The sequence below is a fragment of the Chiroxiphia lanceolata genome, chromosome 5, assembly GCF_009829145.1.
Source record: "Chiroxiphia lanceolata isolate bChiLan1 chromosome 5, bChiLan1.pri, whole genome shotgun sequence".
Lineage (NCBI taxonomy): Eukaryota > Metazoa > Chordata > Aves > Passeriformes > Pipridae > Chiroxiphia > Chiroxiphia lanceolata.
The window spans coordinates 673762-692122 of NC_045641.1; the positions used below are offsets into that span (position 1 = coordinate 673762).

At 56.2% G+C, this 18361-nt stretch overlaps 1 protein-coding gene across 1 annotated transcript in view; it reads right to left on the reverse strand.

Moving 5' to 3' along the window:
- Positions 1 to 18361, reverse strand: part of SHANK3 (SH3 and multiple ankyrin repeat domains 3) — a 242417-nt gene that overhangs the window by 154055 nt on the left and 70001 nt on the right. The window contains 2 exon segments of the mRNA XM_032688085.1: positions 2617 to 2962; positions 15646 to 15712. Of these exon segments, the coding sequence (XP_032543976.1) occupies positions 2617 to 2962; positions 15646 to 15712 (413 nt within the window).

The window sequence follows — 18361 nt, forward strand, 5'->3', positions numbered from 1 at the left end:
CTTCAAAGCAGAGGCTTTTTTTCCCCTCATCCTTGATGGTTTTCAGGAAATCTTTCACCTCCCCCATCCTTGCCACGGGCAGCACTCGGAGGTGCCATCCCTGGCTTTGACCAGGGCTGTTCCCCATCCCATAATCCACCATTGGCTCTTCTAACATCCCTCTGCTTTCTTCTGGAGTTGCCCGTGGAGCAGATGCCTCCTTTGAGCTGTTTGGAAAACATCCTGCAACTTTTCCTGAGTTAAACTATTAATTAAGAGCCCCGGCAGGTACTTGACTGGTTCGGTTTTCTTCCCCTGGAGCAGCTATTTTACATTTGGGTTTGTTATTTTTCATTCATTGATGTGTTTCTTTTTCCCTAAATTCCCCACTCGGGTGAGACCCCCCTGCAGAGCTGCCTCCAGCCCTGGGAACAACGGCAGGAGGACGTGGAGCTGCTGGAGAGAGTCCAGGGAGGCCCCAGAGATGCTCCAAGTGCTGGATTCCCTCTGCTCTGGAGCCAGGCTGGGAGAGCTGGGGGGGGTTCCACTGGAGAAGAGAAGGCTCCAGGGAGAGCTGAGAGCCCCTGGTAGGGCCTAAAGGGGCTCCAGGAGAGCTGGAGAGGGACTGGGGACAAGGCCTGGAGGGACAGGACACAGGGAATGGCTTCCCAGTGCCAGAGGGCAGGGAGAGATGGGATATTGGGAAGGAATTCCTGGATAGGAGGGTGGTGGGGCCCTGGCACAGGTTGGCCAGAGAAGTTGTGGCTGCCCCTGGATCCCTGGAAGTGTCCAAGGCCAGATTGGAGCAACCTGGGCCAGTGGAAAGTGTCCCTGTCCATGGCAGAGGGGTGGAACTGGATGAGTTTTAAGGTCCCTTCCCACCCAAACCGCTCCATGATTCCATGGTTCTGACAGGACTCCGAAAGCAAAGCCTGACCCCGCAGTCACCAAAAGGAACCTCCTGCTGTCCCACAGCCCCACAGCACACGGGTGGCACAGAGCCACCCCCCTGCACCAGGATGGGTGCCTGTGCCCATCCAACAGCGTGACCAGCGTTGGAGCCAACATTCCCACTGGAATGGCCGGCAAGTGACGGGGAGCAGCGGGATAATCGTGGGATCCACTGCGCTCCCACACCCACGGGCCACCAGAACCACAAGGACACCATCCAGCAACACTCAGGGATGGGACAAGGGTGCCCACCACACAGTGCCAAGCTGGTGGGTTTGGCTGAGCAGCTGGATCCGTGGGTGACACATCAGCAACCACAACACCACGACAGCCACAACAACCACGACAACCACGACGTCCCCGACAACCACGGCACCCACGGGTGGGCTGGGATGTGCCAGGCGTTGCCTTCCCTGCAAGGTGCCACCTCCCAGGATTAGTTTTCCAGACGCACATCCATCGTCATGGCAACGCCAGCGCGACGCGGGCTCAGCACCTTCCCGAGAGCCACGGGCACACCGGGGGCTGGGGGGGGCTGGGGGGAACCCCCCCGGTGCCTGTGCCAAGGCCTGCACCCAGGAGCTTCACCCGGCTCCGCTGGCCTTCCTGCGTCCCCCTGGGATCCCGTGGTGCCCGATCCCGTGGGGCTCAATCCCATACAGGTGTATGGGCAGCACCCTCTGGCCATGGCATGGGACACCCTCCCTCTGGCCCTTGGCCAGCCCTGCCCCTCACAGGAGCCCTTCCTGCTTCCCACCCAGGACCTCGTGGTGCCCGATCCCACACAGGTGTGAGGGCACACACCAGCCATGGCATGGGACACCTTCCCTCTGCTCCTCTTGGCCAGCCCCGCTCCTTGCAGGAGCTTCATCGGGGCTCCACCACCCTTCCTGCTTCCCACCTGGGATGCCACACAGCTGCCTGATCCCATACGGGTGTGAGGGCGCATGCCAGGCACGGGACACCCTCACTCTGTTCCTCTTGGCCATCCAACTCCTTGCAGGAGCCTCACCAAGCTCCGCCAACCTTTCCACTTCTCACCCGGGATCCTGTGGTGCCCAATGCCATACAGGTGTGAGAGCACATGCCAGCCACAGGACACCCTCACTCTGCCTCTTGACCAGCCAACTCCTTGCAGGAGCTTCACCAAGCTCTGCCAGCCTTCCTGCTTCCCAGTCGGTATCCCACACAGGTGCCTGATCCTGTACGGGTGTGAAGGCATGTGCCAGCCATAGGACACCTTCGCTCTGGCTCTTGGTCAGCCAACTCCTTGCAGGAACTTCACTGGGCCCCAGTGGCCTTCCTGCTTCCCACCTGGGATGCCACACAGCTGCCCGATCCCATACAGGTGTGGAGGCACGTGCCAGCCATGGGACACCCTCGCTCTGGCTCTTGGCCATCCAACTCCTTGCAGGAGCTTCACCAAGCTCCGCCAACCTTTCCACTTCTCACCCGGGATCCTGTGGTGCCCAATGCCATACAGGTGTGAGGGCACATGCCAGCCACGGGACACCCTCGCTCTGCCTCTTGACCAGCCAACTCCTTGCAGGAGCTTCACCAAGCTCCACCACCCTTCCCACTTCCCACCCGGAACCCCGCAGCACCCGATCCCATACAGGCACGGGGTCACAACCCCCCCATGCCACAGCACGCCCTCTCCCCCGCTCTCCTCGCGCCCACCCGTACCTGGCCTTGCCGCGGCTGCTCCTGCGGAGCGTGGGCAGGTCGGCCTCCTTCTCCTCCTGCACGCGCTGCAGGGAGGGCGAGCGGCTGTGGGCGCTGCGGGCGCTGCCCGAGCCGGCCAGGCCGCCGTCCCCCGCCGCCACCACCACCCCGGCCGCCGCCTCCTGCATCTGCACCAGCAGCTGGGGCGGGAGGCTGCGCAGCGACGGCACCGGCGAGTAGGACGCGCGGCTCTCGGCCTTCAGGTTGTTGTCGCTGGCCGAGCGCTGCAGCAGGCGCGGGGACGCCAGGCCGCCGCCGCCCAGGATCCGCCGCCGCTTCGTGTAGCTCGGCGTCTCTCGGAAAGGCACTGGGGGAGACACGGAAAGGGGGGTTGTTAGACCGTGGGAGGGTGGGAGGTGTTGGCCGCGCTCGGGTTGGGAGGTGAGGGTTGGCTGGGAGGTGAGGGTTGGTTGGGAGGTGAGGGTTGGTTGGGAGGTGAGGGTTGGTTGGGAGGTGAGGGTTGGTTGGGAGGGGGTGGTTTCTTGGGAGGTGATGGTTGGTTGGGAGGTGAGGGTTGGTTGGGAGGGGGTGGTTGGTTGGGAGGTGGTGGTTGGCTGGGAGGTGAGGGTTGGTTGGGAGGTGGTGGTTGATTGGGAGGTGAGGGTTGGTTGGGAGGTGAGGGTTGGTTGGGAGGTGAGGGTTTCCTGGGAGGTGGTGGTTGGTTGGGAGGCGGTGGTTGATTGGGAGGTGATGGTTGATTGGGAGGTGGTGGTTGATTGGGAGGTGGTGGTTGGTTGGGAGATGAGGGTTGGTTGGGAGGTGAGGGTTGGTTGGGAGGTGAGGGTTGGTTGGGAGGTGGTGGTTGGTTGGGAGGTGGTGGTTGGTTGGGAGGTGGTCGTTTCCTGGGAGGTGGTGGTTGGTTGGGAGGTGGTGGTTGGTTGGGAGGTGGTGGTTGGTTGGGAGGTGGTGGTTGGTTGGGAGGTGGTCGTTTCCTGGGAGGTGGTGGTTGGTTGGGAGGCGGTGGTTGATTGGGAGGTGATGGTTGATTGGGAGGTGGTGGTTGGTTGGGAGATGAGGGTTGGTTGGGAGGTGAGGGTTGGTTGGGAGGTGGTGGTTGGTTGGGAGGTGGTGGTTGGTTGGGAGGTGGTCGTTTCCTGGGAGGTGGTGGTTGGTTGGGAGGTGAGGGTTGGTTGGGAGGTGGTCGTTTCCTGGGAGGTGGTGGTTGGTTGGGAGGTGAGGGTTGGTTGGGAGGTGGTGGTTGGTTGGGAGGGGGTGGTTGGTTGGGCGGGGGTGGTTTGCAGGACGGGGGAACCACCAGAAGCTCAGGATGTGCTGAGTCAGGAGGGACGTGCAAGGATCATCCAGTCCAACTCCTGGCCCTGAATAAGACACCCCAACAATCCCACCCTGTGCCTGAGAGCATCATCCAAACCTCCTGGAGCTCTGGCAGCCTTCGGCTGTGCCCACTGCCCTGGGGAGCCTGGTCAGTGCCCAGCCACCCTCTGGGGGAAGAATCTTTTCCTGAGATCCAACCTGACCCTGCCCTGACTCCAGACCATTCCCTGGGTGCTGTCCCTGGTCCCCACAGAGCAGAGCTCAGGGCCTGCCCTTCCTTTTCCCTACTCGAGGAAGATATAACTGCAGCGAGGTCTCCTCTCAATCTCCCCTTCTCCAGGGAATGTATGTGGGGTTGAGCTGGGAGAGCAGGAATTGCCAGGATAGAGGAGAACTCCTGTCACGAAAGACAGATTTTCCTATATTCTGTTTAATGAGTCCATTTCCATCCCAAAGTTTAACAGACTTAAAGGTTTGTGGCAACACCCAGCGGGGAACCCGGAGTCAGGCAGGTCCAGCCCCTTCCTGGTACCACCACAGTGGCCAAAGCAAGGGACAGGTACATCACAGGGAGTCTCCCATTCTCCTGCTCCAAGCAGGCTCAGGAACGGTGCAATCCCGCTAACAGGGACCTCCCACCCCTTCTGCATCCAAAACCGTCCCTTCCAAGGCCACCTCTGCCGTGGCACCTTCCACAGGGGATTCCCGAACATGCTCCCATGGGCTGCAGAGAATGGACCTGCCCGAGGCCCCCAACCTGTGTCATCCATGACCCAAGCCCCCTGAAGGCCCTCCCCAGCCGTGCCGTGCGGCCGCGCTCGGAATATTTTTCCGAGGAATATTTTCAGTTCAAAGTACAAGAATTTCAGGCGCCCGCAACTCTCCCTGTTGCTGTAGCAACGCGATGCAGCTTGTTCCCTCATGAGTTCCAACCACGTGCAGGGGGGAATTTCTGCCGGCAGTGTCCACGTTCCCAAACTCCTGCCGCCACCACCACCTGCCCACAGCACCCACATCCAGCAGGAAAAACGGGTCAAAACTCCGGAATCACAGAAAAAAAGGGTTGGCAAAGCCCTCGGGGACCATCGAGTCCAACCGTCACCTGGCACTGCAAAGGTCACCGTTAACCCGAGTGCCACATCCACACGTGGCCTTGGGATGTCCCACCAAGGCAGGACAAGGCTCACCAAGCTAAGTTCTGGTGTCACCCAGGCACGGGACAGATCTCCAGGAGACAGTTTAGTTTTGTACTAAATTGCTCCCAGAAAACCAATTTGGAAAAAACGTGAGAAAGGAAATATCAAATGGGTGCCATGTCCAAACGGTGCTGGAAGATTTAAAAAGTATTAGGAACTGGAAGTAACCATTGGAAATGCAAGGAGGTTTCTTGAGGTGGTTTGGAGTGCCCATCCCTGGAGGTGTCCCAGGAAGGCCTGGCCGTGGCACTCAGTGCTCTGGGCTGGGGGACAAGGTGGGGATGGGGCCCAGGGTGGATCCATGGGCTGGGAGGGTTTTTCCAGTCTAAATGATTCTGGAATTCTATGATTCCAAACTGGTCATGTGAGTACATCCATGGTGGGCTTGCAGGGACCAACACCACAGGGGAAACCCAAGAAACTCTGTGAGCTCACAGCCTCAGTTCCCAGGCTGAGCTCAGCATGGTCCTGCCACAGAGTCCACCTGAGCCTGCTACACCTTCCAGGGCCTAAAGGGGCTCCAGGAGAGCTGGAGAGGGACTGGGGACAAGGATCTGGACAGGACACAGGGAATGACTTCCCAGTGCCAGAGGGCAGGGTCAGATAGGATACTGGGAAGGAATTGCTGGTTGGGAGGGTGGGCAGGCCCTGGCCCAGGTTGCCCAGAGAAGCTGTGGCTGCCCCTGGATCCCTGGAAGTGTCCAAGGCCAGGTTGGAGCAACCTGGGCTAGTGGAAGGTGTCCCTGCCCATGGCAGGGGTGACAGTGGATGGGCTTTAAGGTCCCTTCCCACCCAAACCATTCTATAATTCTGTGATCCAAGCCAGGGACCAGTGAGGCCCCACAGAGGTTGTCCCGTGGTGCTCCATGAGTGGGCAATGGAATATTCCTCCCCCCGTCCTGGGAGAAGCCAGGAATGTCATTCAGCCCTTTCCAGGTCACTCTCCTGGTTACCCCAGGCTGCCTTTGGTGTGTTTTATAAGTTAATTATTAGTTTTTTGGTATTAAGTGCTTAGGAAAAAAGTCCTAACTGTATGTTGAACCACTCATACAAAGTTTCCCATGGAATTATCCTGTTGGAGAGCTGGGAAAAGGAAATTAGAAAAAAAAAAGAGGAAAAAAAAGAAAAAAAAATAAAAGAAAGAAAAACAAAAGAAAAAAAGGAAAGAAAAAAAAAAGACAAAAAGTAAGAGCAGGTTTTGTCTTGCAAGGCAAGGTCACCATGCAGGAGACCCTGTAGGTCTCCTCTGCTCCTGTTTGTCTCAGATTAACTGAGCAGGAGTGAACCTGTCCTGGGCCTTGCCCTCCCCACTGGGACCAGCACAACCTCCCCACTGGGAGATGTGAACGGGTCGGGGCCGGGGGGGGTGGTGAGATATTCCCAGCAAGCCCCAACCACCAGGCAGTGAGGCACAAACAGGTTGCTCAAGGACTCCCTGGTAAAAAAGAAGGTACTTTATAATTCCTGACACAGGTCAGGGCAAGTGCTTTAACTCAGCCTGTCAAATAAATCACATCCAGCCACCACCTTCCACATTCACAGCGCTCCCTCCCAGCACCAAAGTGACAGGATCCAGCTGAGAAACAAAGAAAATCTCAACCTCTGCCTGGGATTCACATCCAGAGGAGGAACAGAGGGGCTGGAGGAGCAGCCCAGGGCCACTCTCCAGCCACTAATCCATTTATCACGACATCAAGGGCAGGAGTCCCCGAAGCACAACCTTTACAGGAGTGAACGTGAAGGTATCCAGGTCACAGAACAGGTTGTAAAGCCAAAGTTTCATAGAATCACAGAATCAGCTGGGTTGGAAGGGACCTCTGAGGTCATCCAACCCAACCCTCGCTTCAACCCCGCCGTGGTTCCCAGCCCATGGCACTGATGCCACATCCAGTCTGTCCTTAAACACCTCCAGGGATGGAGAATCCACCACTTCCCTGGGCAGCCCATTCCAATGGCTGAGCACCCTCTCTGCAAAGAAATTCTTCCTGATATCCAATCTAAACCTCCCCTGGCACAGCTGAAGACCGAGCCCTCTTGTCTTGCTGATGGTTGCCTGGGAAAAGAGACCAACCCCCCCCGGCTCCCCCCTCCTGTCAGGGAGTTGCAAAGAGTGAGGAGGTCTCCCCTGAGCCTCCTCCTCTCCAGGCTGAGCCCCCCCAGCTCCCTCAGCCTCTCCTCCCAGCACTTGTGCTCCAGTCCCTTCCCCAGCCTAGTTGCCCTCCTCTGGACCTGCTCCAGCACCTCAATGTCCTTCCTGAGTATTTAATTCCAGAGGCATGTCAAGAGGACAGAGGTGTCACTGCAAAGGCAGTTCCTTCAAAGACAGGAGGGACCTGCACTGGCTGTGTCATTTAACTGGCCCTCAGGGGGGGTTCACTTGCCAAAGGGGGGTTTGCAGGCAAGGGACTCCCAAAAACGAGGGACAAAGCCACTTCCCAGCCCTGTCACAGCAGCACAGACCTTCAGCTGATACATGTGTGCATTGCAAAGGTGCCCAGGCTCTCAGGTGTCCCATTCCAAGGATCCAGGTGTCCCCTGGGTCAGCAGAGCCCTGGGGAGCCCCAGAGCAGAGGTTGAGGTGATGGACACTTCACCTGCCCCGAGTTGAGCGCTGAGCTTTGCCATGGCACTGCATCAGACTCATCTAGGGCCACTGTGCTGCCAGGGAGGCAACTGGACCAGGACCAGATGGTTCCACACAGAGGCTGGAGAGCCAGAAATGCCAGGACACACCCAGGAAAGCCCCCTGAGGAGCACAGGCAGCCTGACAGGGGGAGAGCAGTCGGAGGAGCAGAGCTGCTGCTCATCCAGGCGGTGGAGGAGTCGCTCCCCAGACACCTCTGAGCTTTTCCAGAGCCCTCAGCAAAGCACAGACTTCCACTCAGCCAGGCTGGAAGCTCTGCCCTGCAGACAGAACACAAACCTGGGTCTTTCTGGGCAGAAATTAGATGTAATCAGAGAGGTACAACCATGTTCTTGGCCGTGACATGCAACGAGACGCAGACAGCAAGGGGGATGAAATCTGTTGGATGTGGAAGAGAAATGGGGAAGAGAAGGTTGTCTGTGCCACAGCCAGATGGCAGAAGGACAGGAAAGATGCCCACAATAGATGTGGGGTTTTTTGGAGAGGCGAGGAAGGGACCCATGGTGGGGCTTCCTGTGCATCCCTCTTCTGAGGCAAACCCTGGGGAAACACCTGCTGCTCTGATGGAGACCAGGGTGGGAGCACCAAACTAACCACAGCTCTTTGCTTTGAGCAGCATCACAGAATCCCAGGATCCCTGAGGCTGAAAAAGCCCTCCCAGCCCATGGATCCACCCTGGGCCCCATCCCCACCTTGGCCCCCAGCCCAGAGCACTCAGTGCCACGACCAGGCCTTCCTGGGACACCTCCAGGGATGGGCACTCCAAACCTCCCTGGGCAGCCCCTGCCAAGGCCTCCCCACCCTTTCCAGCAACAAATTCCTCCTCAGCCCCAACCTGACCCTCCCCTGGCCCAGCCTGAGGCCGTTTCCCCTTGGCCTGTCCCTTGTTCCCTGGCAGCAGAGCCCGACCCCCCCCAGCTCCCCCCTCCTGGCAGGGACTTGCAGAGCCAGAAGGTCCCCCCTGAGCCTCCTTTGCTCCAGGATGAGCCCCCCCAGCTCCCTCAGTTGCTCCTGGGATGAGCAGTGCCCGGCCCTGGGACAGCCAGAGTTCAGCCCGAGCACAGGGACAGTGAAGATGCCACAGTCCCACCTGCTCCACAGCTCTGAGTCCTCTCCAGCACAGCGGAGTGGCTTCAGTCAGCCAAAAATTAGGTCACCCTCAGCTGTGCAGAGAGTTTAGTCTTCTGTTCAGCAGAACCCTGATCATCTCCCTCCACCTGCTCTTCCAAATGCCCCCCAGGATCCCATTGGCCTCCTTGGCCCCGAGGACACACTGCTGAGACAGGGCTCCTTGTCCCCTGGTCTCAGAGCAGGGACAGGGAAGCAGGAACAGGTCTTGGAGCTGGCAGGATACCTGAGGAGCTGCTCCCCAACCAGTGGCTGAAGGGCCAAACCTCAGCATGGAGACGCCAGTTCCACATGGGCAGCTGGCTCCTGAGCCCAGGTTATACTGGGAAGAGCTGATCTGCTGTGGTTTGGCAGGTGAACTCCTGGCCAGGGGTGTTCAGACGTACCAGGATGTCCCAAAATGCTGGATGAGACCCAACACACACTTTGGCCAGTCCCACCGCTCCTCAACCTGCCTGAAACCACTAACAATAATAACAATAACAACAACAACAATAATAATAATCATGATGATGATAAACCACTGAGCCTGAGCTCCAGGAGCCGCAAACAGGACACCCTCCAGCCTCTGCCAGGTCTCCAGTTCTGAGGAAGGTTTCCTCATCCCATCCCCCTGAATCCACCGTCCCCGGCGGGGAAGGGAGAGGCAATAAAGAAAAAACCAAAAAGCAAAAAACAACAACAACAAAAAAAAACTTCGCCCGGTTCATACAATCAGCTTTGAAGATTCCCTTCTCCACCTTCTCAAGAGTTTAATCAAAGTCTGTTTACTGGGTTCCTCGCAGCAAAATGACTCCCCTCAGTTTCCATGACAGCGCCGCTCCGAGCGGCTCCGCCGTGCCCCAGCCAGCCCCGCTTCCCCCGGCGTTCCAAGGTGGATTTCTGCTCTCCAGAAGGGAAACACGGGCGTTCCCGGTGCCCCACGCCGCTCCCTGCCCAGGCACGAGGAGAGTGGGATGCAACCACCGCTCCCTGAGGAGTTCCAAGCCCCGAGATGCTCCAGAGGCACCTGGAGCGGGCTCGGATCGCCCGCGCGCCGCAGCCGAACGAACCCGGGTGTAATCAACGCTCCGGGGTTGTTTGGATTTGCTGCTTCCATGTTAAATATTCATGGAAAGGAGCAAAGCACGAGGAGTGCAAATGTCTGCACAGTTCCAAGCTGAAGGGCCACATTTACATTTTAATAGTGGAAAATTACAAAGAGAAGCGGAGAAGACACAAAGCGTCTCCCAAAACCGGAGAAGGGACAAAGCACATCCCAAGCTGGAGAAGGGACATGGAATATCCCAAGCTGGAGAGGGCACATGGAATATCCCAAGCTGGAGAAGGGACATGGAATATCCCAAGCTGGAGAAGGGACATGGAATATCCCAAGCTGGAGAGGGCACATGGCATCTCCCACACTGGAGAAGACACAGCACTTCCCAAACTGGAGATGGCACACGGCATTTCCCAACTAGAGAAGACACACAGCGTCTCCCAAAGTGGAGAGGGAACACAGCATATTCCAAACTGGAAAAGGTACATGGCACCCCCAAAACTGGAGAAGACACATGGCATCCCCAAAACTGGAGAAGACACATGGCATCTCCCAAAGTGGAGAGGGAACACTGCATATTCCAAACTGGAAAAGGCACATGGCATCTCCCAAACTGGAAAAGGCACGTGGCATCCCCAAAACTGGAGAAGACACATGGCATCTCCCAAAGTGGAGAGGGAACACAGCATATTCCAAACTGGAGAAGGCACATGGCATCTCCCAAAGTTAAAAAAGGCACAGATCATCTCCCAAACTGGAAAAGGCACAGAATACCTCCCAAACTGGACACGTGGCATCTCCCCACACATGGCAGGTTATGCCCAGGTTTCTCTCCCATCCAAGACAGAGTAGCCACTCCGAGACACCTTCCAGGTGTTTTTTTTCCAGGAATGAAAACAGAAGGAAAAGGACGAGATGAGGAGGCAGCCCAGACCCTGCACTGCTGCTCCTCCTCACTCCTTCTCCTGGCCCTGCTCGGAGCCAGCCCTTCCCAGCTGGAAGCAGATTCCACTCTGCACTTGTAAAACTGAAATTTAACCTGCTGGAAACATGCTAATTAAACTTGCTTGTTCTCCTCTCCGAGCAATTCCCAAATGTGGTGCTGGGAGATGAGGATTTCAGCTTTTCCCTCCAGATAAAATCCATCAGGCTGATGCAGCTCAACCCTGGAAACTTCTCCCTGCAAGAGGCTGGTGCATCTTTCGTTCCTCTCTTTCACCTTGTTACACTCAGCACATCGAGGGTCCTGCCTGGACTCTCAGGATAAATCCCTGGAGGAAATCCTGGCACTGCCCAGACCTGTGACTGACCCCACACAGTTCCATTAACAATGATGATACAGAAAACCAGAGAAAGCCAAGGAGAGTTTCTGCTCTGTCCTGGAAAATAATTCCCATCCACATCTCTGTACTGGCAAAAAAAAAAAAAATGCATCCAGGACCAAAATGGAGCGTTTAGAACTTCCCCCCCAGTTCCGAGGCCGGCAGCGACTGCTCAGCTCAGTTTTGTACATTCACATCAGAACAGCCAAAGCTTCTGCAGCAAAGTTCAAAAGAATTTTCAGCACAGCTCAGCGAGTCCCTGGCCTGTATTTATAACACTCCTTCAAAAGCTCCAGAGGTGGGGAGGCAGCTCTGGAAAGGGCAGTGGGAAGATCCCGAGAACTGCGCAGAGCTTATCCCAGATCCTTTCAGAGAGTCACAGGATCCCAGGATGGGTTGGGTGGGAAGGGACCTTAAACCACACCCAGTGCCACCCCTGTCATGGGCAGGGACACCTTCCACCAGCCCAGGTTGCTCCAAGCCCTGTCCAACCTGGCCTTGGACACTTCCAGGGATCCAGGGGCAGCCACAGCTTCTCTGGGCAACCTGTGCCAGGGCCTCCCCACCCTCCCAGCCAAAGGCTCCTTAAACCCCTCACTACCTGCTGAAGGATTCCAGGGTCACACCACAGAATCCCACCGGGAATTGCTGTGAAGTTGCTTGAGCAAAAGGCTCAAAAATTTTTTTTTTTGGAAACTTTGTTTTCCACAGCGAGAACTGTTCCTGTGCAAGCCATCCTTGTTCCTGTATTTTATACATTCAGAGAATCCCAGGATGGTTTGGGCAGGAAGGAACCTTAAACCACACCCAGTGCCACCCCTGCCATGGGCAGGGACACCTTCCACCAGCCCAGGTTGCTCCAAGCCCTGTCCAACCTGGCCTTGGACACTTCCAGGGATCCAGGGGCAGCCACAGCTTCTCTGGGCAAACCTGTGCCAGGGTTATTCCAAAGGAAGCAGGAAGAGGCTCCTGTGTCACCACGACGACAAAGCAGAGGCAGCTTCTGATCAGCTGAAACAAAGACCTGAAAACTTCCAGGCTGAGAGAACTTACCAAAAAGATGGATCTTGAAAATTATGGAGGAGCTGGCACAAGATCCAACTGCTGTGACACCAGTGAGCAATTAGCACCACTGCAGGTGCTTCAAGGAGAGCAGGTGACGTGGTGCACACCTGGCTTTAGTCACTGGAATGACACACTGGGCTGATAAATGCTGATGTGGATTTGAGACTTGAGCACCAATGGGAAGAGCAAACGGACACAGAGGCATCTCAGAGAGGTCCTGAGGTCCAGACACCATCCCACTTCCATTGACCCCACTGACTTGGCTCCTGGTGCTCCCGTTCCCTTTTCCCACTGGTAGTTGCAGGAGCTGTGTGGGAACGGGACACCCTCCCTTGGGATCACCTTGGAGCGAGCTCTCCTTGTGCAGCTCCTGCAAAACCAGCCCAAGGCTGCTGGAAAAAGGGGCCCAAGTGTTCCCCCAGGGCATCACTGAGCTGAGAACGTCCCCAAACCCTCCTGGAGCGGTGGGAGATGAGGCTCTGCTCCAGACCCTGGAGTTGGACTGACCAACAGGCACCAAGATATGCCACAAGGATGTGTGATGGCACTGACAATCCCTCTGAATCCAACCTCTTCAGTCCTCTTAAATCCAGTTCTCTCCAGTCCAACCAAGAAGCCAAAGCTCAGCAGTTGCCGTTCGTGGCACCCTCTGCCTGCAGATCCGTGTGGCACCAGGATAAGGAAGCAAATGATGGAAGAGCCCAACTGCACAGTCTCCACAAACACTGGAAGAGCATGGATTCATCCCTGGGTTTGCAGCCTTCCACTCTGACCTCCTTCGGCCCAGCACTGATGAAACGAGCAGTGCTCGGACTCTGCGATGGAAACCTGTGGGTTGGGAACCCAGTGGAGCCACACGAGGAGTCCTTCAGCCCAGAGGGCTTTAAACAGCCCTCAGGGACCCTCCAACATCCACACTGGGCATCTCACTCCCAGCTGAGCTGCCCTTGGCCAGTCCTGACAGCAGAGGGAGCCCATCGGGAGTTTTCCTGGAACAGTTTCTGGGTTATTTCCCCCTGTGGCAAGTTCAGTTCTCACCCTCTGGGCTTGCTCTGCATTCTGAGGCAAGGAACAGGGAGAGGGGATGGCTCCAGCTCAGCCGAGCGCTCCGGATCCAGATGGAAACAGGGATGGAGTCTCCTGGAGTCCTGCCAACCACCCTTCCTCCCCCAGCACAACACAGCGGGTCCTCTGTGGCTCTGTCTGGTGGTGGGGCCACCAAAACTCATCCCAAGCAACCCCAGCCCCATGTGGGCCACTCGAGAGGAACATTTCTCTGGGAGCATCACCTCCAATTTTAACAAATCCTTCCAGATTCTCAGTTCCAACATCCCTCACCTGTTCTGATGGAACCATCAGAGGGGAGGGCACACCAAGAAAACCTCCCTCCTCACCCTCAGGGGCATGAGCAGCTCTTTCCCTCTCCTCCCAATGCCCCTCCTCATCCTCAGGGACATGAGCAGCTCTCTCCCTCTCCTTCCAATGACCTCCTCACCCTCAAGGACATGAGCAGCTCTCTCCCTCTCCTCCCAATGCCCCTCCTCACCCTCAGGGCCGTGAGCAGCTCTCCTGCTCTCCTCCCAGTGCCCCTCCTCACCCTCAGGGGTGTGAGCAGCTCTCTCCCTCTCCTCCCAATGCCCCTCCTCACCCTCAGGGACGTGAGCAGCTCTCCTGCTCTCCTCCCAATGCCCCTCCTCACCCTCAGGGCCGTGAGCAGCTCTCCTGCTCTCCTCCCAATGCCCTCCTCACCCTCAGGGCCATGAGCAGCTCTCCCCCTCTCCGACACACACTCCTCAGCTCTTAATGAACTTCCCAACCCAGTTTCTCCTCCCTGGGAAGCTCTCTTCCCTGGGAAGCTCAGTGCCAGTCCCCCTGACCGCGGGCAGGTGCCATCTGGACCCGCTGCTTGGCGTGTGATTAGTTTGCAGCCGTTCCCTGACCTATTTTACACAAACAGCCGCGGCTGAAACACCAACGTTTCATTGCACCTGACATGTTTTCCTGCCCTTTTCCCTCACACTTTTTCAATGAAAATAATTGAGCCAGTCAATCACGGGCTCGGAGTCCAACGGAGAAGAATTTGGGCTGGCAGGGACCTTTGGAGGTCACCTAATCCAAAACTTGTCTCACAGCAAAGACAGTCACTTTTCTCATTAATTAATTAACTTTCTCGTCATCACCGTTCACGTGAGGAATTTTCAGGCTTTTCCCCATGTCCTTCCCGACTCTTAAGCCTTCCCCCAAATTCTCAGCAGCTGTTTCTAACTATCAGCAACAGCTGAGAGAAGGAGGGATAAAGGATGTTTTGGGCCCAGGTTTCTGGATTCACAGCCACTTCCAAGAACCAAGCTCAGTACTTGCTGCCTGCTGCAAATTCCAACAAGAACTGATTCCAACTGTCTTTCAGTCATCTCAGGATTTTCACAGAATCCCAGGATGGTTCGGGTTGAAAGGGACCTTAAAAGCCCTTTCACTTCCAACCCTGACACTTCCCCCTAGCCCAGGTTGCTCCAAGCCCCGTCCAACCTGGCCTTGGACACTTCCAGGGATCCAGGGGCAGCCACAGCTTCTCTGGGCAACCTGGGCCAGTCCCTCACAGCCAAGATTCTCTTCCTGAAGTCTTTTTTCCCCTGCTGGCCTGATGACTCTGTACCTTCTGTGGAGGGACACATGCTGAGAATGAACTCTTCCCTCCATTGACAGCTCTGGATCAATAAACTTCTCAGGATAATTCAAGAAAACTCAGCAAGTGTCGACTTTATCCCTGATCTGAAGCTCAGTTTCATGTGGCATTTATCACACGGTGACATCCCCACCAGAGAGGGACAGAAGAGGTGACACAAGGGAAAAGGCTGAAATCCCAAAATATCCCTTCATAAAGCAAATACAACCAGAAGAGCTGCTCCTGTTCCTCACAGGACCTTCAGCATGGGGCAGCTCAGTGACCATTGTCAGTGCAAGGCAGGGAATGTCCCCTTCCCTGCACCAATCCCAGTTAATGGCCTTGGCAGGGAAGGATCTCTGGAATGGAGCAGCCTCCAGGATGCAAAGAGAGAGGAAGAGGTGAGGGTTTTACAGCAGAGCTTTGCAGAGCTGCTCCTGACTCCTGACTGAGGGTCTGGTTAACTCCTGATCTCGGCAGCCTGAGCCACACTGGATGAACAGCCTGGATGGCCCCGGGAGGAGAGCAGAGCTCTGCCACTCCCCAAACCCAAACCGGCAGCACCGGGAAAACCCACCAACCTCCCACACACACACAGCCCTGGGCTCCCCAGCGAGGCACAAAGGGAGAAAAGGGGCAGGAAGGAAGATCCAACTCACCAACATCGGACTCCTTGTGGGTTTTGATGATCTCAGCCAGCTCGAAGTTCCCCGCGATGATGGCCACCTGCAAAGACACGGAGGGAGGAGGGTTGAGCGGCTCCGAGCGGCCCCGATGCCAGGGGTGCTGCCACGTGGGCTGCCAACAGCTGCTTCCCACGGGGAAGGAGCCAACAATCCTTCTACCTCAGCTCCCCCAGCCAGCAGCCCCGAGGTGGAACCCCCTGGCCCCGCGGGGTGAGCGTATGTCGAGGGCTTGTGCGGCGGCTCGGGGAGGGACAGGGACGGTCCCCTCTCCTCGGGGTCTGGGGGTGACACACCAGCCACCGGCCAGGAATTAATCCTGAGGGTCCTGACAACGTGTCCCCCGTCCCGAAGCTCTCCAGTGATCCCGGCTGGAATCACACAGTTGTTAAGGTTGGGAAAGGCCTTTAAGATCATCGAGTCCAACCATCAACGCGGCATCACCGCCGTGTTCAGTGCTTATCCATGTGCCCAGGTGCCACAGACACGGGGCTTCGGAGCACTTCCAAGGGTGGGGAGTCCAGCACTGCCCTGGGTAGAGTGTTCCTGATCAAAGGGGACTTACCAGCAGTCAAGCCCCCCACACAGATCCACAGAACCAACTCACAGCCTCTCTTGGACAAGGAGTCCCTTCCACTTGGGCACTGGTAGCAGCAGTAACTCCCCCCACTAAAACCACAGCGTTCCAGACTGACATCAAACATTGCTTTTCCCACCACTCCACAGGAAGAAAACCCCAAAGGGACAAGGTTCTTGGAGAACCCAAAAGAACGAGGAAAGAAGGGAAGCTGAACGTGGGTCTGCTGGCAAAACAGACAGAGCTGGTCTGTCCTGCTCTGGGAAGGGATTCCACAGGTGTTCCTGTCCTGGGGAGCTGCAGGACACCAGCAGCCTTCCCAGAAAGGGTGGTGAGGCCTTGGTAGGGGCTGCCCAGGGAGGTTTGGAGTGCCCATCCCTGGAGGTGTCCCAGGAAGGCCTGGCCGTGGCACTGAGTGCTCTGGGCTGGGGGACAAGGTGGGGATGGGGCCCAGGGTGGATCCATGGGTTGGGAGGGCTTTTCCAACCTCAGGAATTCTGGGATTCTCTGAAGGCAGGTTAATGTGCAATTAAGAGGAGAGACTAAAGCACCATTTCCTGAAGCAACACTTCAACCAACAGACAGAGACATCACCGACCCCTTACATACCTGGGCAAAGAACCCCCAAACCAGCAGCACATCCCAGCCAGCAGAACAACCCAGTGCTTCAGAACAAGGTGCACAAATATCATTGTCACACATGAAACAACCCCAGTGAGGTGGGTCAGAGCACATGAAATCCACCCCTGACCCTCAGGAAAACAAACCAGGAGATGAGCCAGAGGAACTGGGGTTGGTCTCTTTTCCCAGGCAATCATCAGCAAGACAAGAGGGCTCGGTCTTCAGCTGTGCCAGGGGAGGTTTAGGTTGGATATTAGAAAGAATTTCTTTGCAGAGAGGGTGCTCAGCCATTGGAATGGGCTGCCCAGGGAAGTGGGGGATTCTCCATCCCTGGAGGTGTTTAAGGACAGACTGGATGTGGCATCAGTGCCATGGGCTGGGAACCACGGCGGGGTTGGATCAAGGGTTGGGCTGGATGATCTCGGAGGTTCCTTCCAACCCAGCTGATTCTGGGATTCTATGATTCTATGATTCTATGAACTGGACTGAGCTTGGCTGAAGAACTGGACTGAGCTTGGCTGAAGAACTGGACTGAGCTTGGCTGAACCGCGCCTTTGATGCCCTCACGAACCGCAGCCACCTCGGCCCTTCCCCAGCACTCCCAGTCACCCCTGAGCCTCTCAGGATGGTTTCCTCTCCAAGCAGCACCCACAGATTACTTGGGAATGAGAAGGAACCAGCTCAAGTTGATTCTGGGTGAGAACAAAGTGCTGGTGCTGTATAGAACACACCTGGACACAGCCGCCCGCGCTGGGACCATCGCACACCTTTGTGTGCAAGAGCAGCACAGGAGCAGCACCCAAACCCCCCCAGACACGGAATCCAGGGCAATCCTGGTAGCTCCAGCTGTTGAACACTTCCCTGCCCTCCTACAAGAAGAGTTTTCAGCAACAGGAGGCTCATTTGCATCCCAGCCCCAACGTGTGCCTGGGGGATATATTTACCCGGTGACTCAGAGCACACACACACCTCTACTACCAGCCTTCCCCAGCACAAACAGTCCCACTGCCCTCAGCCTAACAATGTTTATGTGACTTTTTTTGTATTCTGAGGCCCGGAATTCGTGCTCCACCTCCTCAGCCAGAGCTGGAAGTGATCAGTGAGGGCTGCAAGAAAGGAAACCTTCCTCCTGCCTTCGGGAAACTAGGCCAGAGCAAGAGAAAATTGAGTCAAACTGTCTGTTTTCCCCCAAGCTTGCTCCAAATTGTGATTTTTCTGTTTCTCCTTATATATGCACATATATATTTATAAGATCTGCTCTCCCAAAGGTCACAGGCAAAGACAGTTTTTGTATAGAAGGGCAAATGACCTGAATTTGGGGAAACGTGGAAGCAAAAATAACCAAACTGACAAAAGACTGGAAAGGAGCGTTTGAACTTCAAAGTTCCTCAGATGAACAATTAACACACAGTTCAAAACCATCCAAGGGTGGTTTCCACCAAAAATCCAAAGTACAATTTACAAGACTCATTAGATGTCTGTCTTGGGAATGAC